At 42.7% G+C, this 22,728-nt stretch overlaps 2 protein-coding genes across 10 annotated transcripts in view; both read left to right on the forward strand.

Moving 5' to 3' along the window:
• Positions 1 to 5,741, forward strand: part of LOC106571378 (protein FAM184A) — a 107,708-nt gene extending 101,967 nt beyond the window's left edge. For 5 of the 9 annotated variants that reach the window (XM_014144394.2, XM_014144393.2, XM_014144399.2 and 2 more), the window contains one exon: positions 5,222 to 5,741. In XM_014144394.2, coding sequence (XP_013999869.2) covers positions 5,222 to 5,303 — 82 coding nt within the window. In that variant the 3' untranslated portion in view covers positions 5,304 to 5,741. Of the gene's footprint in view, positions 1 to 164; positions 471 to 4,276 lie in introns of all 9 variants that reach the window. The other 4 variants (XM_014144395.2, XM_014144398.2, XR_001320920.2 and 1 more) reach the window with 3 other exon arrangements.
• Positions 5,742 to 6,822: 1,081 nt separating this feature from the next.
• LOC106571380 (DNA helicase MCM9-like) lies at positions 6,823 to 22,319 on the forward strand. The gene is made up of 13 exons (XM_014144401.2): positions 6,823 to 7,126; positions 8,756 to 9,072; positions 15,300 to 15,613; positions 15,775 to 15,856; positions 16,263 to 16,463; positions 16,650 to 16,775; positions 16,892 to 17,011; positions 17,119 to 17,293; positions 17,427 to 17,629; positions 18,923 to 19,129; positions 19,332 to 19,414; positions 20,019 to 20,164; positions 20,406 to 22,319. Exons 2-13 carry the CDS (start codon positions 8,763 to 8,765, stop codon positions 22,078 to 22,080), a joined length of 3,642 nt encoding a protein of 1,213 aa, XP_013999876.2. The 5' UTR covers positions 6,823 to 7,126; positions 8,756 to 8,762; the 3' UTR covers positions 22,081 to 22,319.
• Positions 22,320 to 22,728: the final 409 nt, after the last annotated feature.

A 22,728-nucleotide genomic window follows, 5' to 3' on the forward strand; every position in this document is an offset into this window, starting at 1 on the left:
AGGAAAATCTGATTGCGTAATATAGATTGTTGATGTTATTTTTTTCACCATGCACAGTTCTGTGTGGTGATGTGTGAAGCCTTCAACAACACTCTTCTCATCAACAAACCCCTCTCTCTCTCTCTCGTGCCTTGGCATTGCTTTGCTCGTTGTTGTGTTTCCAGCTGTCATTTTGCACATGTGTAACAAGCACAAGTGTGAATGTGATACTCTCTTGTGCCTGTGTTGTGCTAGCTTGTGTGTCTGCACTCATCCGGTGCTTAGGTTTCTGCCTATTGATGCACTTGTTATCCATCTGTGTGCCTCTCTGTGCTTTGGGTTCCTCTTGCCCTTGCTGCATGCTGCTCTGTATGTAAGTAAGTTGCAGATGAGTCGGCGTGGCAGATTTGTGCGGTGCTGCCCTCCATTGTCATGGGACTCTCCCATCACTGCGTCACACACACGGCCTGTCTGTCTCAGCCCCTGTCAAGGTGACCCTGTTTCCACTAAGAAACAAATGCACCCCCACATACAGTACCTCTCTACTGCAGCACATACCACACTTATGATGCTCTGTATTATACATCTGTTTTCAGATTATATAAAGCTGCTTCTATCTCTGTGCATGCAGTGTCCTTTAAATGCTGCCCTATTTCGATTCAGGAGGCCTATACCAGAATACAAATGTTTTTTAGTACTCGGAGAAGATGCCTAGATCAATAAGACTTCTTAATTCAGCTCACCAGCAAATTTGTACCAATAGAAATTGCATACATATACATTTGCATACCTAATTTAGTTTTCTCTATGGAAAACACTAGTATGCATGCTTATGCTATTTTTCTGCTTTTAGCTTCTGATGTTGTTGAAGTCAGCCCTGTCTGTCTCAGCCCAGGTGTTCCCTAGATCTGGAGTTAGTGATTAACAGACCAGAATGCATGTTCAATTCAGCATTACATTGGATTTGCTGCAATGGAGACTACTGTGACCGAGGAGAGAATGATTGCAGAGGAGATATTTTAGGATAGTTTTCAGAGACCAACAGTTCTGCACGTCGTTAATTGAAAACTCCAGACGTGTTTAGCTCAGTCAGAGCAGTACAGTTTGTGCAGTGCAGAATGAGTACCGAGTGCAGACTGTGTTTAATAATTTGTCTTTGTATCATCTGGTCATGATAATGTACTGATCAAAATATAAATGCAACATTCAATCATTTTACAGTTCATATAATGAAATCAAATCAAAATCAAATCAAATTGTATTGATCACATACACATGGTTAGCAGATGTTAATGCGAGTGTAGCGAAATGCTTGTGCTTCTAGTTCCGACAGTGCAGTAAAATCTAAGTAATCTAACAATTCTCCAACAACTACCTAATACACAAAAATCTAAAGGGCTGAATAAGAATATGTACATTAATATGTATATGGATGAGCGATGGCCGAGCGTCATAGGCAAGGTGCAATAGATAGTATAAGGTACAGTATATAAACTCAGCAAAAAAATGAAATGTCCTCTCACTGTCAACTGCGTTTATTTTAAGCAAACTTAACATGTGTAAATATTTGTATGAACATAACAAGATTCAACAACTGAGACATAAACTGAACAAGTTCCACAGACATGTGACTAACAGAAATTTAATAATATGTCCCTGAACAAACGGGGGTCAAAATCAAAAGTAACAGTCAGTATCAGGTGTGGCCACCAGCTGCATTAAGTACTGCAGTGCATCTCCGCATGGACTGCACCAGATCTGCCAGTTCTTGCTGTGAGATGTTACCCCACTCTTCCGCCAAGGCACCTGCAAGTTTCCGGACATTTCTGGGGGGAATGCCCTTACCCTCTGATCCAACAGGTCCCAGAGGTGCTCAATGGGATTGAGATCCGGTCTCTTCGCTGGCCATGGCAGAACTCTGACATTCCTGTCTTGCAGGAAATCACGCACAGAACGAGCAGTGTGGCTGGTGGCATTGTCATGCTGGAGGGTCATGTCAGGATGAGCCTGCAGGAAGGGTACCACATGAGGGAGGAGGATGTCTTCCCTGTAACACAGCGTTAAGATTGCCTGCGATGACAACAAGCTCAGTCCGATGATGCTGTGACACACCGCCCCAGACCATGACGGACTCTCCACCTCCAAATCGATCCTCCTCCAGAGTACAGGCCTCGGTGTAACACTCATTCTTTCAACGATAAACGCAAATCCGACCATCACCCCTGGTGAGACAAAACCGTGACTCGTCAGAGAAGAGCACTTTTTGCCAGTCTTCTCTGGTCCAGCGATGATGGGCTTGTACCCCTAGGCAACGTTGTTGCCGGTGATGTCTGGTGAGGACCTGCCTTACAACAGGCCTACAAGCCCTCAGTCCAGCCTCTCTCAGCCTATTGCGGACAGTCTGAGCACTGATGGAGGGATTGTGCGTTCCTGGTGTAACTCGGGCAGTTGTTGTTGCCATCCTGTAATTGTCCCGCAGGTGTGATGTTTGGATGTACCGATCCTGTGCAGGAGTTGTTACACATGGTCTGCCACTGCGAGGACAATCAGCTGTCCGTCCTGTCTCCCTGTAGCGCTGTCTTAGGCGTCTCACAGTACCGACATTGCAATTTATTGCCCTGGCCACATCTGCAGTCCTCATGCCTCCTTGCAGCATGCCTAAGGCACGTTCATGCAGATAAGCAGGGACGCTGGGCATATTTCTTTTGGTGTTCTTCAGAGTCAGTAGAAAGGCCTCTTTTAGTGTCCTAGGTTTTCATAACTGTGACCTTAATTGCCTACCGTCTGTAAGCTGTTCGTGTCTTAACGACCGTTCCACAGGTGTATGTTCATTAATTGTTTATGGTTCATTGAACAAGCATGGGAAACAGTTTTTAAACCCTTTACAATGAAGATCTGTGAAGTTATTTGGATTTTTACGAATTATCTTTGAAAGACAGAGTCCTGAAAATGGACGTTTCTTTTTTTGCTGAGTGTACATATAAGATGGGTAGTGTAAGATATGTTAACATTATTAAAGTGGCATTGTTTAAGGTGACTAGTGATCCATTGAAATTAATTCATTAGGCCCTAATTTATGGATTTCCCATGACTGGGCAGGGGTGCAGCCATGAGTGGGCCTGGGAGGGCATAGGCCCAACCACTTAGGAGCAAGGCCCACTCACTGGGGAGCAAGGCCCAGCCAATCAGAATAGGTTTTTCCCCACAAAAGAGCTTTATCACAAACAGAAATATTCATTAGTTTCATCAGCTGTCTGGGTGGCTGGTCTCAGATGATCCCGCAGGTGAAAAAGCCGGATGTGGAGGTTCTGGGCTGGCGTGGTTATACGTGGTCTGCGGTTGTGAGGCTGGTTGGGAGTACTGCCAAATTCTCTAAAACGATGTTAGAGGTGTTTTATAGTAGAAAAATGAATATTAAATGATCTGGCAACAGCTATGGTGGACATTCCTGCAGTCAGCATGCGAATTACACGCTCCCTCAACTTGAGACATCTGTGGCATTGTGTTGTGACAAAACTTCACATTTTAGAGTGGCCTTTTATTGTCCCTAGCACAAGGTGCGCCTGTGTAATGATCATGCTCTGGCACCCCAATGGTGGAACAAGCTCCCTCACGACGCCAGGACAGCGGAGTCAATCACCACCTTCCGTAGACACCTGAAACCCCACCTCTTTAAGGAATACCTGGGATAGGATAAAGTAATCCTTCTACCCCCCCCCAAAAAAAAAGATATAGATGTATGAATGCACCAATTTGTAAGTAGCTCTGGATAAGAGCGTCTGCTAAATGACGTAAATGTAAATGTAATGCTGTTTAATCAGCTTCTTGATATGCCACACCAGTCAGTTGGATGGATTATCTTGGCAAAGGAGAAAAACTCACTAACAGGGATGTAAAGATTTTGGGGATATTTTATTTCAGCTCATGAAACATGGGACCAACACTTTACATGTTGCGTTTATATTTTTGTTCAGTAAAGTCCAACCTTTTAAGTTTAGAGGCTGTTATTTCACATGACAACTGTGGAAATAGCCATGGTAGGAAATTAAAACTTGAATGTGTCTTAAGTTACATAGTTCTTTATCAGATCCCATTTAGCAATTTCCTTGCCTTTTGTGTTTCTCAAATATGAACTGTAATATGAAGTTATGAGTCATATATCATAGAGATGTTAATCTTGAACTCTTTGTGCAGTGTCGTTGTTAAGAGGAGAGGCCTTCTCATTATTACTGTATGTTCTGACATTTCATTGAGAGTTCTCCTCCCACTCATCCTCTCCTCTCCTTTGGCTCTCCAGACCCTCGGATGTCAAGCCCTTCTTAGATAGGAGGCATTTGGTGCCCGTCAACGGGTTAAGACCCCTGGACAGACACTGAGGGAGGGGCCTAAACACCAGACAACCAGTCAGTCAGTCAGCAAGTCATCCAGACAGACATACAGCCAGCCAGATAAACACCAGAAGGATACCCAGCGCTATAAGCAAAGAGCAAAGGTTATTTTATGTGGAATAAAGCTGTAACGTTACAATACAGTGAGGTTTGTTGGTGTTTATTGTGAATTTCCAATGCCATGGTCAAGCCAGCAACCCAGTGAAATGCATTAGGTTGAATAGGTTACATCTTGGGTAGACTGCATAGAACAAACCACAATAGGCAAGTTTGTGGTCTTTCAATACATTTTCCATCTAACATTCTTTCCTTGGGCTTATCATTGGATTTGCTTTTCAGAAACTACAGAGTATGAGGAGAACAAACACTATTTGGTATTCAGGATTTTTAATAGATGCATTCACATTGTATAACCAAGAGAGCATAATCCCCTAAGGACCTGAGTCAAGGATTAACAACTACATGGTCTTGTTGTAATTCAATCTCACAAAACCCCATGGTTGGATGATCATGTAGAACAGAAATGGTTGTTTTAATACAACCACAGGCTCTCTTAAAAATGAGCAAACTTAACACGGTTAAAGGCTGATTAGTGCAACAGAAATGTTATTGTTTTCGAGGAAGAATTTACACTCGAGAGCAGATAATCAAATCTATAGATATACTGCCTCAATAAAATGCTCTGAACTGGATGAATGACTACACTGACTTCAAACACAGAACATAGCATAAAAACTCAGAGCCTTTAAATACAATACAACTACTCTCAACCCTGAGGTGCAATAAGGATTTCTTTGTCAATAATGTCCTGTATAACTGTTTGCTGCTGTTGTGGTGTGTGCCCCCCTGTGTAGCCCTCCTGAGACAGAGGAGTCACCCGTAGGATCCCCCGACCCCCAGCGCCAGGAATGGTTCGCCCAGTACTTCACCTTCTGATTTTTGCAACTCGAGAGCATGTCAACCATACAAAACGAAAAAGACTTTAATATATATATATATTATTTAATGATCAACCACTCCATTGCATTCTGTTGATTACTTCACTGTGAATGGGTTCCTTGTTTGTACAATGCCGATGAGTATGTTTGACGTTTTTCTTTTTTGCAGTTTGTAATGAGTGGTACATATGCTGCTATCATTTGTTAACTACAGTATACAGTAAATTGTCCTCTCTCTGTACCTTATTTTAGGATGGCACTGTAATGATAGTTTGTTACAGCCGCATAAGACATTTTGGTAGAATTAAACTGTTTGTATGGTTGTCTCAACACAGATATAATGATGTCTCACCAATTTTAAAAATAAATTGCATATTTTATATTTATATTATACTGTGTATGCTTAACTAATAAATACTGATTATTGTGACATTTACTCATGTGTGTGCTGTCAATTATGTGGGCCTTTAAATGTATGTATGATTTGTACAAAACAGTACTATGTGCCATAGAATCCCAACTTCAGCAGAAAATATTTAATGATAAGGTTCATGGATTTTTTTTAAATAACTCTATGATTGTGTTTCACAATGTTTTAGGTCATAGTATGTACAGGTATTACTGTGTTCAGGTGATGCATGAGTTTTACCTCTGTGGGCAGAGCCGGTAGAGGGCACTGAATGGCTCTGGTCCTGCTGTGTCGGTTTTGACCAGTGGTGGAAAAAGTACTCAATTGTCATACTTGAGTGAAAGTAAAGATACCTTAATAGAAAATGACTCAAGTAAAAGTCACCCAGTAAAATTCTACTTACATTTACATTTACATTTAAGTCATTTAGCAGACGCTCTTACTTGAGTAAGTCAAAGTATTTGTTTTTTAAATATACTTAAGTATTAAAAGTAAATAGAATTTATAAAATGTACTATAAATCATTTCAATTTCCTTATATTAAGCAAACCAGATGGCACAATAAAAAATATATATTGCTAGTGGCACACTCCAACACTCATAATTCACAAACGAAGATGTGTTTAGTGAGTACACCAGATCAGAGGCAATAGGCATGACCAGGGATGTTCTCTTGAAAAGTGTGTGAATTTGAAGATTTTCCTGTCAAAATATAGAGTACTTTTGGATGTCAGGGAAAAATGTATGGAATAAAAAGTACGTTATTTTCTTTCGGAATGTAGTGAAGTAAAAGTTGCCGAAAATATTAATAGCAAAGTACAGATACCCCCCCAAAAATACTTAAGTATGACCTTTTACTTAAGTACTTTACACCACTGGTTTTTGACTAAACGGGATGCAGCTAATGTCAGAAGTGACTTTCTCACTGTAATTTGCGTAGCAGATTATGAGAATTCGGTTAAGGTTATAGCATCTAAAATGCTAAATTCTCCCCGACGCGACTGCAATATTCAAGTTTTGACGTCACTTTTGACGTTAACTGCGTCCCTTCCAGACATTCCCTACTCTGGCATGTGAATCTGAACACCTTGCGACTGCGCACTTTATTTTGCTATAGGCGAGACACTACCAAGTGAGAGAAGATAGGGGGTTCCTTCCATAAAAGCCTTTTCACATTTTGTGAGACACCCACGTGTTTTCCATTCTATTATTGTTGATTTTTAAATGTAGTATTTAATTCATGGTGACTATTTTAAGACATTGCTATGAAGTTTATTTAATATTATAGTTTGAACACCCCCTGTGGAAGTAGTGTGTGAATCCAGCGGGAAGTACCAAAGTGCTTAGTATGTTCGTGGGACTTGTGTTGATATCTCTAGCTGTAGAGAAACTAAAACGCTCAATAAAATAGGGTATGTATAAAGTTATATTGTTTGCTAATGCATATTACACGTTGTTGAAGATTAAATGTAGATTTTGGAATCATGTGTAGCTGTTGTCAAACTTGCCTCACTGTTAGCTAGCTGACGTTAGCCAAACAACCAGATCTGGGCCATCGCGTTATGGCATATAGCAATTATTTTCCAACTTTGTTTAGTGACTGGCTTCAATATACTTTTCAATATACGTTACTCAAGTAAAAATGTTGTTAGTGTTGACAAACATTTTTCCATAAATGCTAGGTGTTTCTCCAAAATAGGCCACACTGGGTCTTGTCCATACGCGTGCGTCTGATCTGAAGCGAATGTATCTCGTAAATCTTTGTCGTAGTACATACAGATCCGACGCACACGCGTGGACCGCAGCTAACGTAAACTCACCCCATTCCGTACAAATGTGCGTAACCGCGACATTCAAACGAGGCTACAAGGAAAACTAATGGGACTGTGTTGACTTCAAAATCTGGGATGTGAACTACATTTCTATTCAAGCGTTGATCGACATGGTAATGGACTATAGTATTGGAGAAAAGTAGAAAAAACTGACCCTCCGTTACATCGTGACGTGTCATGCCGTAACGTACAGCATGCGTAAAGCAACTATTTCTGTTTTACAATCTCTCCGCCTGGTGTAGCACTTCTCTCATCATTAAAAAACAAGAAATGGACAGTGACGGGGGTAAGAGGGGATAGATACCTAGTCATTTTTTGCGTCATCACTGTAAGCGATCATGACTTTCAAAGCCGCTGTTTACTTCTGAAGATCACTTTAGCACCGCCCTAAAAACCCGAATCAAATTCGACACAAACCTTTAAATAGGTATGTAATGACACATTATATAAACTCTTTATAGTGTTTTATTTACATTTTAGAGGCGATAAGGTGATAAGTTGGACAGATCGAGTGAAAAAAAGCAGTTTTCCCACACATCTCTCCTCCTCACTATCACGCATTAGTTTCGCTTCCCCACCCGCCATTTTTAAAAAAGACCCGAAGGAGCTCATTGCCTTCTTGAATTATGCAGAAATGGGCAGCGTGGAGGTCATGTCATTCATTTTGTTGGAAAGGGGAGAACTTGTGCTTTACAATGGTATTGACATTACAGTTGATCTGGAAGTATTACGTTTTTGGGGTGCTAAAATAGGGTCAATTATACGGACCAAGGCAATGTACAAAAGTGAGTGAGTTTACGTTACTATTAATAAAGGATATGCATTCAACTGAAATGTGTCTTCCGCATTTAACCCTACCCCTCTGAATCAGAGAGGTGCGGGGGGCAGCCTTAAATTGGCGGGGGGCAGCCTTAAACACGTCTTCGGTGCCAGGGAAACAGGTTAACCCCCTTGCTCAGGGGCAGAACGACAGATTTTTACATTGTCAGCTCAGGGATTCGATCCAACAACCTTTCGGTTACTGGTCCGACACTCTAATAACTTCACCAGGCTGAGTTATCAAAAATAGTGTCAGCACCCCTTCACCTCTGCAACTAAATTGCCATTCTTCTTTGTTTTTCAATCTCTGACTTTGCCACTACTATTAATGTTACCTTCAGTTTACAAGCCTGACACTACAGATGAGCTAAAGCATATTCACCCCTCCAGATCCAGGATGTTGATAAACCCAGAGCAGGTAGCTCTGATAGGGCAGGTGTTTGAGGCGTATGTGACAGAGCACCACAGGAGTGACATCATGCAGATCCTTCAGGAGCCTGATGAGGATGCCCACTACCCGGTGGTTATCAACGCCATGACTCTGTTTGAAGCCAGCATGGAGGTGGGCGACTACTTCAACGCCTACCCCAGCGAGGTCATCAACATCTTTGACAACACCCTTCACCGAGCCGCTAAGACAATGTCAGAGAACTCTACACAGCAAAGGTGGCACAAGGTCAAACACCACCTGCATGCCCGAATCACAGGTAAGAGGCTCTTACCCACTTCCAAATCGACACCTAGCCCCTACCTCCTAGGCACTTGTATAGATCTGAAAAGATAAGCAGTATGTTGTAAGTTCGTTCCACCTAGCCTATCATAGAGCAAATTGTAGTTATTGCTATAATTATTTCTAAATAATTATCCAATCTCTTTATTTACATGAAGACAAGTGCATAGAGAGGTCAATAATATGAGAGACTAGAGAGCTCTTTCTGCTCCCTTCTATGAATGAATTGTCCTCGTACATAGTTATGGCCCTCTGCTGATGTAGCTTTATGTAACGTCTGAGATCTACAGTACCAGTCAAAAGTTTGGGCACACGTACTCATTCAAGGGTTTTTCTTTATTTTAATTTTTTTTTACTACATTATAGAATAATAGTGGAGGCATCAAAACTATGAAATAACACATGGAATCATGCATTAACCAAAAAAGTGTTAACAAATCAAAATATATTTTATATTTCAAAACAAATTTTATTGTCACATACACATATTTAGCAGATGTTATTGCGGGTGTAGCGAAATGCTTGTGTTCCTAGCTCCAACAGTGCAGTAGTATCTAACAGAGTAAGAAGAATGGAATTAAGAAATATATAAATATTAGATTGTTCAATGTCGAAGTGGCATTGAATTAAAAAAAGTTGAATAGAATACAGTATATACATATGAGATGAGTAAAGCAGTATGTAAACATTATTAAAGTGGCCAGTGATTCCAAGTCTATGTATATAGGGTAGCAGCCTCTAAGGTGCAGGGATGCGTAACTGGGTGGAAGTCGGTTAGTGATGGCTATTTAACAGTCTGATGGCCTTAAGATAGAAGCTGTTTTTCAGTCTCTCGGTTCCAGCTTTGATGCACCTGTACTGACCTCGCATTCTGGACGATAGCGAGGTGAACAGGCCGTGAGATTCTTCAAAGTAGCCAGCCTTTGCCTTGATGACAGCTTTGCACACTCTTTGCATTCTCCCAAACAATTAACAGGTGTGCCTTGTTAAAAGTTAATTTGTGGAATTTATTTCCTTAATGCGTTTGAGCCAATCAGTTGTGTATGCCACCCCTACAAGGTATTTATTTATTTATATTTATTTGGTAAAAGACCAAGTCCATATTATGGCAAGAACAGGTCAAATAAGCAAAGAGAAACGACAGTCCATCATTACTTTAAGACATGAAGATCTGTCAGTCCGGAAAATTTCAAGAACTTTGTATAAGTTTCTTCAAGTGCAGTCACACAAACCATCAAGCGCTATGATAAAACTGGCTCTCATGAGGATCGCCACAGGAAAGGAAGACCCAGAGTTAGAAATTGCAGCCCAAATAAATGCTTCACAGAGTTCAAGTAACAGACACATCTCAACATCAACTGTTCAGAGGAGACTGCGTGAATCAGGCCTTCATGGTCAAATGGCTGCAAAAGAAACCACTACTAAAGGACACCAATAAGAAGTATAGACTTGCTTTTGCCAAGAAACACGAGCAATGGACATTAGACCGGGTGAAATCTGTCCTTTGGTATGAGTCCAAATTTGAGATTTTTGGTTCCAACCGCTGTGTCTTTGTGAGACGCAGAGTAGGTGAAAGGATGCTCTCTTGCATGTGTGGTTCCCACCGTGAAGTGTGATGGTGTGGGGGTGCTTTGCTGTTGACACTGTCTGTGATTTATTTAGAATTCAAGGCACACTTAACCAGCATGGCTACCACAGCATTCTGCAGCAATACACATCCCACCTGGTTTGCGCTTAGTGGGACTATCATTTGTTTCTCAACAGGACAATGACCCAACACACCTCTAGGCTGTGTAAGGGCTATTTGACCAAGAAGGAGAGTGGTAGAGTGCGGCATCAGCTGACCTGGCCTCCACAATCACCTGACCTCAACCCAATTGAGATAGTTTGGGATGAGTTGGATTGCAGAGTGAAGGAAAAGCAGCCACCAAGTGCTGAGTATATATGGGAACTCCTTCAAGACTGTTGGAAAAGCATTCCAGGTGAAGCTGGTTTCTCATCAAGGCAAAGAGTGGCTTCTTTGAAGAATCTCAAATGTAAAATATATTTTCATTTAACACTTTTTTGGTTACAACATGATTCCATGTTTTATTTCATAGTTTTGATGTCTTCACTATTATTCTACAATGTAGAAAATAGTGAAAATAGAAAAACCCTTGAATGAGTAGGTGTGTCCAAACTTTTGACAGGTCCTGTATATTTGTGAGTTAGTGGGTGGTTGTCCTCCCTGTCTAATTGCAATGCTTGAAAAGCTCCATTTAAAGCAGTGTCTCGAGGGGTTTAGGCCGCAGTGTTCATTCTTTTGTTCATTTCACTTGTTCTGCTGGAGGCTCACCTCATCAGTCTGCTCTCTGCAACAGAAGAGTCATTTAAATCGAGACAGACACAATTAGAGCTCCTTATCATAGATAGCTGAATCACTTGTCCAGTGGAAAACATTAGCATCCCTTTGATGCAGCTTGATAATGATAATAATCACAATAGGAAGTACAGTATATCCATCACTGGCCAGCAGGATTTAATGAGAACATTATGAACATCTTGTCTCCGTGTAGGTATCTGTCTGGTTGTTTACTTGGGAAGAATGTCTGCCTGAAATTCAGGAGAACAGTAGGCAGTAAGAGACTGAAACAGGAGACTCAGCGTGGTGTAACAACACAAGCCATACCAGATATCACTCTCAGCAGGCTCAGTATTGACTTCCTGAGATAACACATGGTTGGTTACCTGAGATGGGGCCTAGAAAAACTGTAGCTACTCACTGAGTGTTTCTTATGTACACTGTCTCGAGCAATAAGGCTGCGTTTACACAGACAGCCCGATTCAGATTTTGTTTTGGACTAATTGGTATTTTAATCAATCAGATCAGTTCTTTTGCCAATAATTGGGCTAAAGATCATAATTCGTCTGTCTGTGTAAACGCTGCCAAAACTCAGCCGCACTATGGCTTCCGACATCTGCCAGGCTGCCACAGTTTTACCGACACCATTAGTTTAACACCTGGAACAGGTTGACATGGATTGGCCTGATTTGATTTTAATATGCAGATGATAAAAAAAGAGCACAGACATATAGTCAGATGGGAATAATCTGTAATGATTGACCTTGTCTGTCTGCCAGCCTTGCAAAGTAGCTCAACCTTCACATCTAATTACTTTAGCCATTGTGTACTGCAGTCTGGGGTCTCACCAGTACAGAGAGCAGTGTTATAAATAGCCAGATAATGTGCTCGACTCGTATGGTGTTCCTTGGTTGGTTACATGGCGTGAATGTAGAAGGCATAGCAAATAGCAGCAGGGCTCTTGGTGATGCAGCTGTGTGTGTTCTGGTGGGGAATGTTATTGCTACAAGGCCATGTTTAAGATCACACCAGTATATGCTTCAATGTTTTCAACAGGTTGCTTGCTCAAAATTCACAATGTCTCTCTGTGGAGAGGACCGCTTGTATGTGGGCTGCATCTTAAAACTCAGTTGTCTACTCTCATGAGAAAATGGAAAGTGCTTCACATAAAACCACTCTGAAGATGTGGACGGAAAATGTCAATGTTGTTTGAGATGCCAGATGGAGAGAGATGATAATACACTATATATACAAAAGTATGTGGACACACCTTCAAATTAGTGTATTCGGCTATTTTAGCCACACCTATTGCTGACAGGTGTATAAAATCAAGCACACAGACATGCAATCTCCATTGGCAGTAAAATGGCCTTACTAAAGAGCTCAATGACTTTCAACGTGGCACTGTCATAGGATGCCACCTTTCCAACAAGTCAGTTCGTCAAATTTCTACCATGCTATAGCTGCCCCGGTCAATTGTAAGTGCTGTTATTGTGAAGTGGCAACATCTAGGAGCAACAACGGCTCAGCCGCGAAGTGGTAGGCCACACAAGCTCACAGAACGGGACCGCCAAGTGCTGAATCACATAGCGCGTAAAAATCATATGTCCTCAGTTGCAACACTCACTACCGAGTTCCAAACTGCCTCTGGAAGCAACGTCAGCACAAGAACTGTTCGTCGGAAGCTTCATGAAATGGGTTTCCATGGCTGAGCAGCCGCACACAAGCCTAAGGTCAACATTCGCAATAACAAGCGTCAGCTGGAGTAGTGTAAAGCTCGCCGGCATTGGACTCTTGAGCAGTGGAAACATGTTCTCTGGAGTGATAAATCACGCTTCACCATCTGGCAGTCCTACAAATCTGGGTTTGGCGGATGCCAGGAGAACGCTACCTGCTCTAATGCCTTGTGCCAACTGTCAAGTTGGGTGGATGAGGAATAATGGTCTAGGGCTGTTTTTCATGGTTCGGTCTAGGCCCCTTAGTTCCAGTGAAGGGAAATCTTAACGCTACAGAATACAATGACATTCTAGACGATTCTGTGCTTCCAACTTGGCAACAGTTTGGGGAAGGCCCTTTCCTGTTTCAGCATGACAATGCCCCCGTGCACAAAGCGAGGAAATGGTTTGTTAAGATTGGTGTGGAACAACTTGACTGGCCTGCACAAAGCCCTGACCTCAACACGATCGAACACCTTTGGGATTAATTTGAAAACCGACTGCGAGCCAGGCCTATTGTTCGACGAGCATCTGGTCCTACTGGACACCAAGATGTCCACATACCTTTGGCCATGTCGTGTATGTTCTATTTTTTTATTTAACTAGGCAAGTCCGTTAAGAACACATTCTTATTTACAATGACGGCCTACACTGGCCAAACCTGGACGACGCAGGGCCAATTGTGTGTCGTCCTATGGGACTCCCAATCACGGCGGATGTGATACAGCTTGGATTCGAACCAGGGATTGTCGTGACGCCTTTTGTGCTGAGATGCAGTGCCTTAGACCGCTGCACCACTCGGGAGACCCTATTAATCCATGATAACATTGGTGGACTGGAGTATTGCATTTTATCCATAAAGGCCTATTTTCCTTTTATAGTATTCTATCAGTGCATGGGATTAAATTTTACACTGACAGTGTCTGTGAGTCCACAGATTTATCAGGAAGAAAGACTCTTCACAAGTCTGCTATGGATTCTCAGTGGTCACTGCTTAGGCCTAAAGCTACCTTTTACCAAAGAAGGCTTCTCCCATAAATCAAATGTTATTTGTCACATGCGCCGAATACAAAAGACCTTGCTGTGAAATGCTTACTTACAAGCCCTTAACCAACAATGCAGTTTTTAGAAAAATATATTTAAGAAATAAACTAAAGTAAAAAATAAAACCGCAACAATAAAATAACAATAGCGAGGCTATATACAGGGTGTACTAGTACCGAGTCAATGTGCGGGGGTACAGGTTAGTTGAGGTAATTGAGGTAATATGTACATGTAGGTAGAGGTTAAGTGACTATGCATAGATAATAGATAATAAACAGTGAATACCAGCAGTGTAAAAAAAAACTGGGGGAGTCAATGCAAATAGTCTGGGTAGCCATTTGATTAGCTGTTCAGCAGTCTTATAAGGCTTAGGGGTAGAAGCTGTTAAGAAGCCTTTTGGACCTAGACTTGGTGCTCCGGTACCGCTTGCCGTGCGGTAGAAGAGAGAACAGTCTATGACTAGGGTGGCTGGAGTCTTTGGCAATTTGTAGGACTTTCCTCTGACACCGCCTGGTATAGAGGTCCTGGATGGCAGGAAGCTTGGCCCCACAGTGATGTACTGGGCCATACGCACTACCCTCTGTAGTGCCTTGCGGTCGGAGGCTGAGCAGTTGCCATACCAGGTGGTGATGCAACCAGTCTGGATGCTCTCGATGGTGCAGCTGTAGAAGTTATTGAGGATCTGAGGACCCAGGCCAAATCTTTTCAGTCTCCTGGGGGGGAAATAGGTTTTGTCGTGCCCTCTTAGAGTTCTCTACGTTAGGTACTTTTATCCAATAAAGTACTGTAGGCTACTTGACAGATGTACAGGAAGGCTACGCATGTTTTCATTATTAAAAAAAAAAAGTTTAATTTGACTCATGCAACACAGTGCTAGATGCATGCGATACATCTCTTCAATACAATAGTGGGTAGAGAGCCCCATCTGGTGCTTAATATTGAGCATGACAAGGAATGCTGAACTTTGTTTGAGTTCCAGGAAAGATGGTACAGCGTGTTGTCAATACTGATTATTGTTTTGATGTCTAGTCCAGTGCTCCTTGGTCTGTTTGATGTCCATAACCCTAACCTCCCTCTGCATTGCTGTATGTCATCACGCCTCAGGTCTTCCTGTGTGTCCGGAGCTCACCAGGGAGAACATCCCCAAGTCTCGGGACGCTGGTCACTTCCTGTCCGTCACGGGCACGGTCATCCGCACCAGTGTGGCCAAGGTTCTGGAGTACGAGAAGGACTACATGTGCTCTAAGTGCCGTCACGTGTTCTCCCTGCAGGCTGACTTTGAGCAGTACTATAGCTTCGTTCCCCCTACCAGCTGCCCCAACCAGGACCTCTGTAACTCCAACAAGTTCACCTGCCTGTCAGGCAGCTCCACCCCGGCAGCCTGCAGGGACTACCAGGAGATTAAGATCCAGGAGCAGGTGACTGACTGACTGACTTGGGGCTAAGGGGCTCTAGTACTGTTTGTTTTAATTATAGTTACACATTGTTTAACCCTGCTGAATAACATCTGCAAACACAAATTGTAAGCCTATATTTGATCAAACTGCACCCCTCTTTCCCTGCTGTTCTGTGTGCCCAGGCCCAGAGGTTGTCTGTGGGCAGTATTCCTCGCTCCATGGTGGTCATTTTGGAGGATGATCTGGTAGACGGCTGTAAATCAGGTAACATTGGTCACTATGACGTCATTTGTCACTATGATATCACAGTTGACATTTGTATTGGAAATTACATCACAGTGGGATTGTTACATAAAGGATATTGTCATACTGTATTATGGGAATTTGTTTTGCAGAGGGTGACAGCATTGTGTTAGGTAGATTGTGACATCACTGAGTATTGGAATTCCACATTGTGATGTATTACCAATGATAATACTGTATGATGTACGGATGTTACATTGTGGTGTCATGTTGTGTGTGATAACATCACAATACCAAATGGTTGTCTTTCACCCAAGATGAAGCCACAGTAGATGAACATGAATGTTTTTAAAGGGATTAGTGTCATCACATTGAATGTTGGGCCTGAATTTCTAGGATATCACCATTTGTGATGCCATTTTTTCAGGTGATGATGTTACAGTGTATGGAGTAGTTCGTCAGCGATGGAAGCCCCTGTACGAGGACGCACGCTGTGAATTGGATCTGGTGTTGAAAGCCAATTTCATTGAAGTGAACAATGAGCAGACCATGGCAGCTCTGGTCCTAGAGGACATGCAGCAGGAGTTTGAGGAGTTCTGGGACAATTACAAACATGACCCTATAACTGGTACATAATAACTCGACTGTAATACTTCCCCAATCCCCATAATTAAAACTGTTGCAATACAGATTTAGATACTACTTTTTATGTATTTAATAGTCATTATTACATAATAAATACTATATGAGATGAGATGGACATGAAATGTGTATGGAATTTGATTGGTGTTCTTCTTCCATGTTCTCTCTGAAGGCAGGAACCAGATTCTCGTGAGCCTGTGCCCACAAGTGTTTGGAATGTATGTAGTTAAGTTAGCTGTTGCCATGGTGTTAGCAGGTGGGGTGCAAAGAATAGATCCTTCTGGAACTAAGGTAAGAGGTATGTATCCTTGTTCTAAATGTGGACCAATTTCTCTTACATGCCTCACAAACTGCAACTCTATTGGTGTCTATGTTAATATCTGATTCTAGATTTGTAATACGTTTCTGGTTTAGGCGAGTCTCATCTTCTGCTGGTGGGAGACCCAGGCACAGGGAAGTCTCAGTTTCTGAAGTACGCTGCTAAGATCACTCCCCGGTCAGTCCTCACGGCTGGGATCGGCTCCACTACCGCAGGTCTGTCTGCCCTCTGCTGGTTCATCTGAAACAGTTCACTTTGCTTAAAGGAATCACTGAAATAAACACTTATGTTAGTCCAAAAAGGAATATGTGTTGTGTGTCAGGGTTGACGGTGGCAGCAGTGAAGGACTCCGGGGAGTGGCATCTAGAGGCAGGAGCACTGGTGCTGTCTGACGGAGGCCTGTGTTGTATCGACGAGTTTAACAGTATCAAAGAGCACGACCGCACCAGCATCCACGAAGCCATGGAGCAGCAAACCATCAGTGTGGCCAAGGCAGGGTAAGGAAAAATCTTATCTTGCACTCAATTCTGTTATGGGCTGAAGCAGGGTCATAATGACTGACATGCATAAAAGCATCTTTCTATTTCCTTCATTGACTTTGTGGGGTCTATTTCCCTCTGTCCCACCCAGCATGGTGTGTAAACTGAACACCAGGACCACCATCTTGGCTGCCACCAACCCTAAGGGCCAGTACGACCCCAACGTGCCTGTGTCGGTCAACGTGGCCCTGGCCAGCCCCCTGCTCAGTCGCTTTGACCTCGTCCTGGTCCTACTGGACACCAAGAACCCTGAGTGGGACCGCATCATCTCCTCCTTCATACTGCACAACAAAGGTGTTTATACAGAGTCCTTATAGAGAGAGAGAACAGGCTCTGAAGAGCTAGTGTGTTCACATCCACCAGTTTTTAGACCACACTGCGTTTTGGCTTCATAATGATAGAAACTGGTCCAGACCCTGGAGAAACAGGTGATAGGACTCTGGTCAATTAATGACATGAATTAATCTGTATGTCGCTTTGGATAAAAGCATCTGCTAAATGGCATATTATATATATGATCAGTTGAAGTACAGAAGAGTCATAAAAGAAACCAGTCCTCTAGAAGTGGAGTGTAATAATCCTGCGCTTAGCGCCTGAGATATCCACCAATTACATAGGTCATCTGAGGAATCAGTGGGATGTCATATTGCTGAGTTAAGCTACACTGCAAATTAGAGTTGAGACCTCCTCTGGGCTCTTCATTAGAAAAGACAATCTCTCTCCCCAAAATGACAGCATTTGATCATTTGCATAATATAATTCCCACAGTATTTGCGTAAGGAAGAGAGCTATGTTGAATGAAAATGCCAATGATGTAAAGTCTCTCTGGCATCGCCCCAGTTTAATTAGTGCTCTAGGTCGTTATCAAGACGATCACTCAGAGAGATGTGGTTATGGAAGGCTGGGTCCTATTCATTTATGACAAAACGTTCTGCAACAAAAAACTATTCTTATTGGACAAGTTTAGGTAGTCCCATCCTGTTTCAGTTAGTTTTCTTCTCTGGTAAATAATAAATACAACCGCGCATCTTGCTCATTACTTTAATCAGAAGGCTAATATCAATACTATGCATGCCAGTCTCTCTTGGCTAAAAGTAGAGGAGAGACTGACTGCATCACTTCTTGTTTTTATAAGAAACATTGATGTGTTGAAAATTCCAAATTGTTTACATAGTCAACTTACACACATCACTGACACACAAACTTACCCCAGCAGACATGCCACCAGGGGTCTTTTCACAGTCCCCAAATCCAGAACAAATTCAAGAAAACATACAGTATTTATAGAGCCATGATTGCATGGAACTCCCTTCCATCAAAGATTGATCAAGTGAACAGCAAACCTGGTTTAAAAAACCAGATAAAGCAACACCTCCCCTGTTTGACCTAGACATTGTGTGTATATACTGATTTGTAGGCTATGTGTGATGATTTAAATGTATGTAATTCTGTCCTTGAGCGGTTCTTGTCTATTAATGTTCTGTATTATTGAATGTTTTCTGTGGACACCAGGAAGAGTAGCTGCTACTATCGCAACTGCTAATTGGGATCCTAATAAAATACCAAATACCTTCATCTGCCTTTCAGGAGCTCCCTGCCAGTCGGAGGATTCTTTGTGGAGCATGGAGAAGATGAAGGCCTACTTCTGCCTGATCAAGGGGCTGCAGCCGCATGTGTCTGAGGAGGCCAACTCCATCCTGTCCCGCTACTACCAGCTGCAGAGGCAGAGCGACAGCAGGAACGCAGCCCGTACCACTATCCGCATGCTGGAGAGCCTCAGCCGCCTTGCTGAGGGTGGGACAGCATTTTACATTACACATCTAATGTCTTTCCTTCGGAATTCATTTGGGTTTGGTTTAGTTACTAAGGAGTTTAGTAGTTAGTGAAAGTGTTCAAACTCATATTTATTATGTGAATTATGTGAATGTTTTATGCTATAGTTGTTGATGATATGATGTGGTCATGAAGCTCATGATCTTTGTCTTGATCCTGGCAGCACACGCCAGGTTGATGTTTCGAGACACTGTCACTGTGGAGGATGCTGTTGTTGTTGTCTCTGTCATGGAGTGCTCAATGCAGGTAGGAAGCTACACTTTGTTACATTCTAACATGAAATAAGCAATAAGGCCCAAGGGGATGTGGTATATATTCCATAAAACCCCAAGGTGCCTTATTTCTATTATAATAAACTGGTTACCAACGTAATTAGAAGAGTAAAAATAAATGTTTTGTCATACCCATGGTATACGGTCTGATATACCACGGTTTTCAGCCAAACACTATTCAGGGCTCGAACCACCCAGTTTATAATGGCCGATATATCACGACTACGGGCTGTTCTTATGCACGACACCAGGCCGAGTACCTGGATACAGCCCTTAGCCGTGGTATATTTGACATATACCACAAACCTCTGAGGTTTCTTATTGATACAATAAACAGGTTACCAACATAAATAGAACCGTAATTTGCATCATACCCATGATATATTGTCTCATACACACGCACAGCTGAAATGCTTTTTCAGCCAATCAGAATCCAACACCCAAACTAGCCAATTTATAACATGTTACATTTTACAGTTACATTGGATGTAAACTGTAATGCCTTCAGCATGACTTGAAACACATGACATAATACAAAATGTAAGGTGACGTTTCAGTGAGCTGTGTGTGTGCCCCAGGGGGGCGCTCTCCTGGGAGATGTGAATGCTCTTCACACGTCATTCCCTGACAACCCCAGTCAGCAGTACCAGACACAGTGTCAAATTGTTCTGGAGGGACTCCAGATGCCTCACCTCCTCGACAAGGAGATGGACAGGCTCTTAAGGTGAGACATTATACTTGTGAAAACTTAAAGAACAAGGTTTGTGATGATTCAACTTTGGAGAACAGGACAAAAAGTAAATATTGCTTATAAATAATGCATTCTCTAACTTATTGTCTTCTACATCATCAGAATAAATCTCACTTATAACAACTCCCCCACCAACGTATTACCTCTAAACCCTAGCCCAGTGAAAATACTGAGTACAACCCCCTTCATGTATGAGTCATTGTGTTTTCTTTAGACTGCAGAATAATGGGCCAGGCTCCCCTAAAGGAACAGAAAAAGGTTCTCCTCTGCTGGCAAAGCAGCACAGTGATCTGAGCAGCAGTTATCATCACATAGACAAGAGCTCTAAATTCCAGACAAGAGGTCCAGGGCACTCTGACATCACCACAGACTCAGAGAGTGGACTGGACTGGTTCCACTCACTGGCCGGCCCAGTGGGGGGAGGACATGCTGACTCGCCGATCATCACTTCACCCATCACAACATCCACACAACACAACCATGACTCCTTCTCAAAGCAGGCCCAAACCCTGCCAAAACACCCCGCTGTGTCGTTGCCGGGCAACAGCGGCGCTGCACACACGGAGAGTGGGAGAGCGCCTGTGTGCGATAAGACACCCAGTATAACTGCGGAGGAGGAGGTGGTAAAGAGCTGTAAGGAGAGCAGTAAAAGCACAGCGTCAGCAGCAGCGGAAGACAGATCCTGTTCTGTGGTACAGAAGGTGTCCAAGAAGCTGCGAGACAAACGGCTCAGAGCGATGACTCATGTTCCCCTGCAGGGAGAGAAAGCTGTGGGAGGAGGCAACATCAGCACCAGCAGAGACCTCATAGACCATCTAGATGTGGAGCAGTCCTTCTCCACAGACTCCCTGCCCTCCCATAGCACACCTGTAGCAGGGAAGAAACGCAACTCAAAAAAGAACAATGTCCCTTGTAACCTCCCGTCTGGAGACCAGGACCTCTCTGGTACTGTGGGGGCACGGGGAGAAGAACTGCACTTTAAGTTCACAGGGTTCACATTTAAACCCAGAGAGAAGATGACCCACACTGAACCTCTCTGTCCAGATACTGACAGCTCAGACTTTCACACAGAAAATAGAGGTCCACCTAGCAAGGCAAAGACGCATAGCAGAGAAAACCATAACACACTTTCTTCAGCTAGAGAGAAAGAGAGAACAGAAAAGAAAAAGAGTGAGAAACAGTGTTACAAAGACAAGCCAGCAGCGGGCAGCAGTTCTGCCAAGAAGCTGAGGCTGAGGGTTCAGTCTGAGGAGAAAGAGTTTCCCATTGGGGTGTCGCGTGACCTGAACCCAGAGGTCAGTGGTCCCACGGCGGAGGGAGGTGGTGATGGTGGGGATCATGGGACAGAGCGGAAACGCCAGCAGTTGCTGAGCAGAATTGCTCCAGGTGAGAACAGAACTACATTGACAACCCCCACAGACCCTCCACCACTACAGACAGACCACCCAAAGCCCACTGTGGCGGCCTCTACCCTGGCCAAACTCTCCAGGTTCTCCTTCACAACCACAAAGGACAAGGAAGTTACAAACCTAATAACAACTCTTACATCAGGTGCTCAGGTTACCTCGTCCACAGAGCTTAAACCAGGGCAGCAGGACACATGGACACAAGCTATCACCAGCATACAGCAGAGGACAGGGATGCAAGCTAAAGCCTCTACAGAGGATAGGACTGAGACAAGTGTTAGTGAAGACAAAAACTTCCAGACATTTAACAGTAAGGGCCAAAACCCTGCTGGAGATTCTGCTGTCAATCCTAAAAAGAGAAAGTGTTTTGAGCTGGGCTCTAAAGGCCTCTTCTCTGGCCTGTCTATGTTCAGCTCCAACTTTGATGAAGATGATCTGAGTGTCGACTGGGATGAGGAGTCAGGGAAAAAAACTAAAATGTAACCGGTGAAACGATGTTTGAAACGATGTAATGTACTGAATATTATTTGTGACTTCTCACCTTGTGGATGCGTGTTTGTTGTTGTATTGTCAAGAATTGATATAAATTTGCAGATCAGTGTTTGATCATGAGATTCACTATCGACTTGATGTCATGCTGTTGGATATTGAATACACATTATGCCATAGAAACAATCTTGTAATTCTGTTTCTTCTGTAAATGAAACCTCTTTTACAAAGCCTATGGTCTTGTGTCACAATAGCTGTTATATATATATTTTTTTTTTATTGATTTTACCTTTGTTTAACCAGGTAGGCAAGTTGAGAACAAGTTCTCATTTACAACTGCGACCTGGCCAAGATAAAGCAAAGCAGTTCAACAACATACAACAACATAGAGTTACACATGGAGTAAAACAAACATACAGTCAATAATACAGTACAAAAATAAGTCTATATACAATGTGAGCAAATGAGGTGAGATAAGGGAGGTAAAGGCAATAAAAAGGCCACGGTGGCGAAGTAAATACAATATAGCAATTAAAAAACACTGGGATTGTAGATTTGCAGTAGGTGAATGTGCAAAGTAGAAATACTGGGGTGCAAGGGAGCAAAATAAATAAATACAGTAGGGGATGAGGTAATTGTTTG

Source organism: Salmo salar, chromosome ssa15, assembly GCF_905237065.1.
Source record: "Salmo salar chromosome ssa15, Ssal_v3.1, whole genome shotgun sequence".
In the NCBI taxonomy this organism is placed as follows: Eukaryota; Metazoa; Chordata; class Actinopteri; order Salmoniformes; family Salmonidae; genus Salmo; species Salmo salar.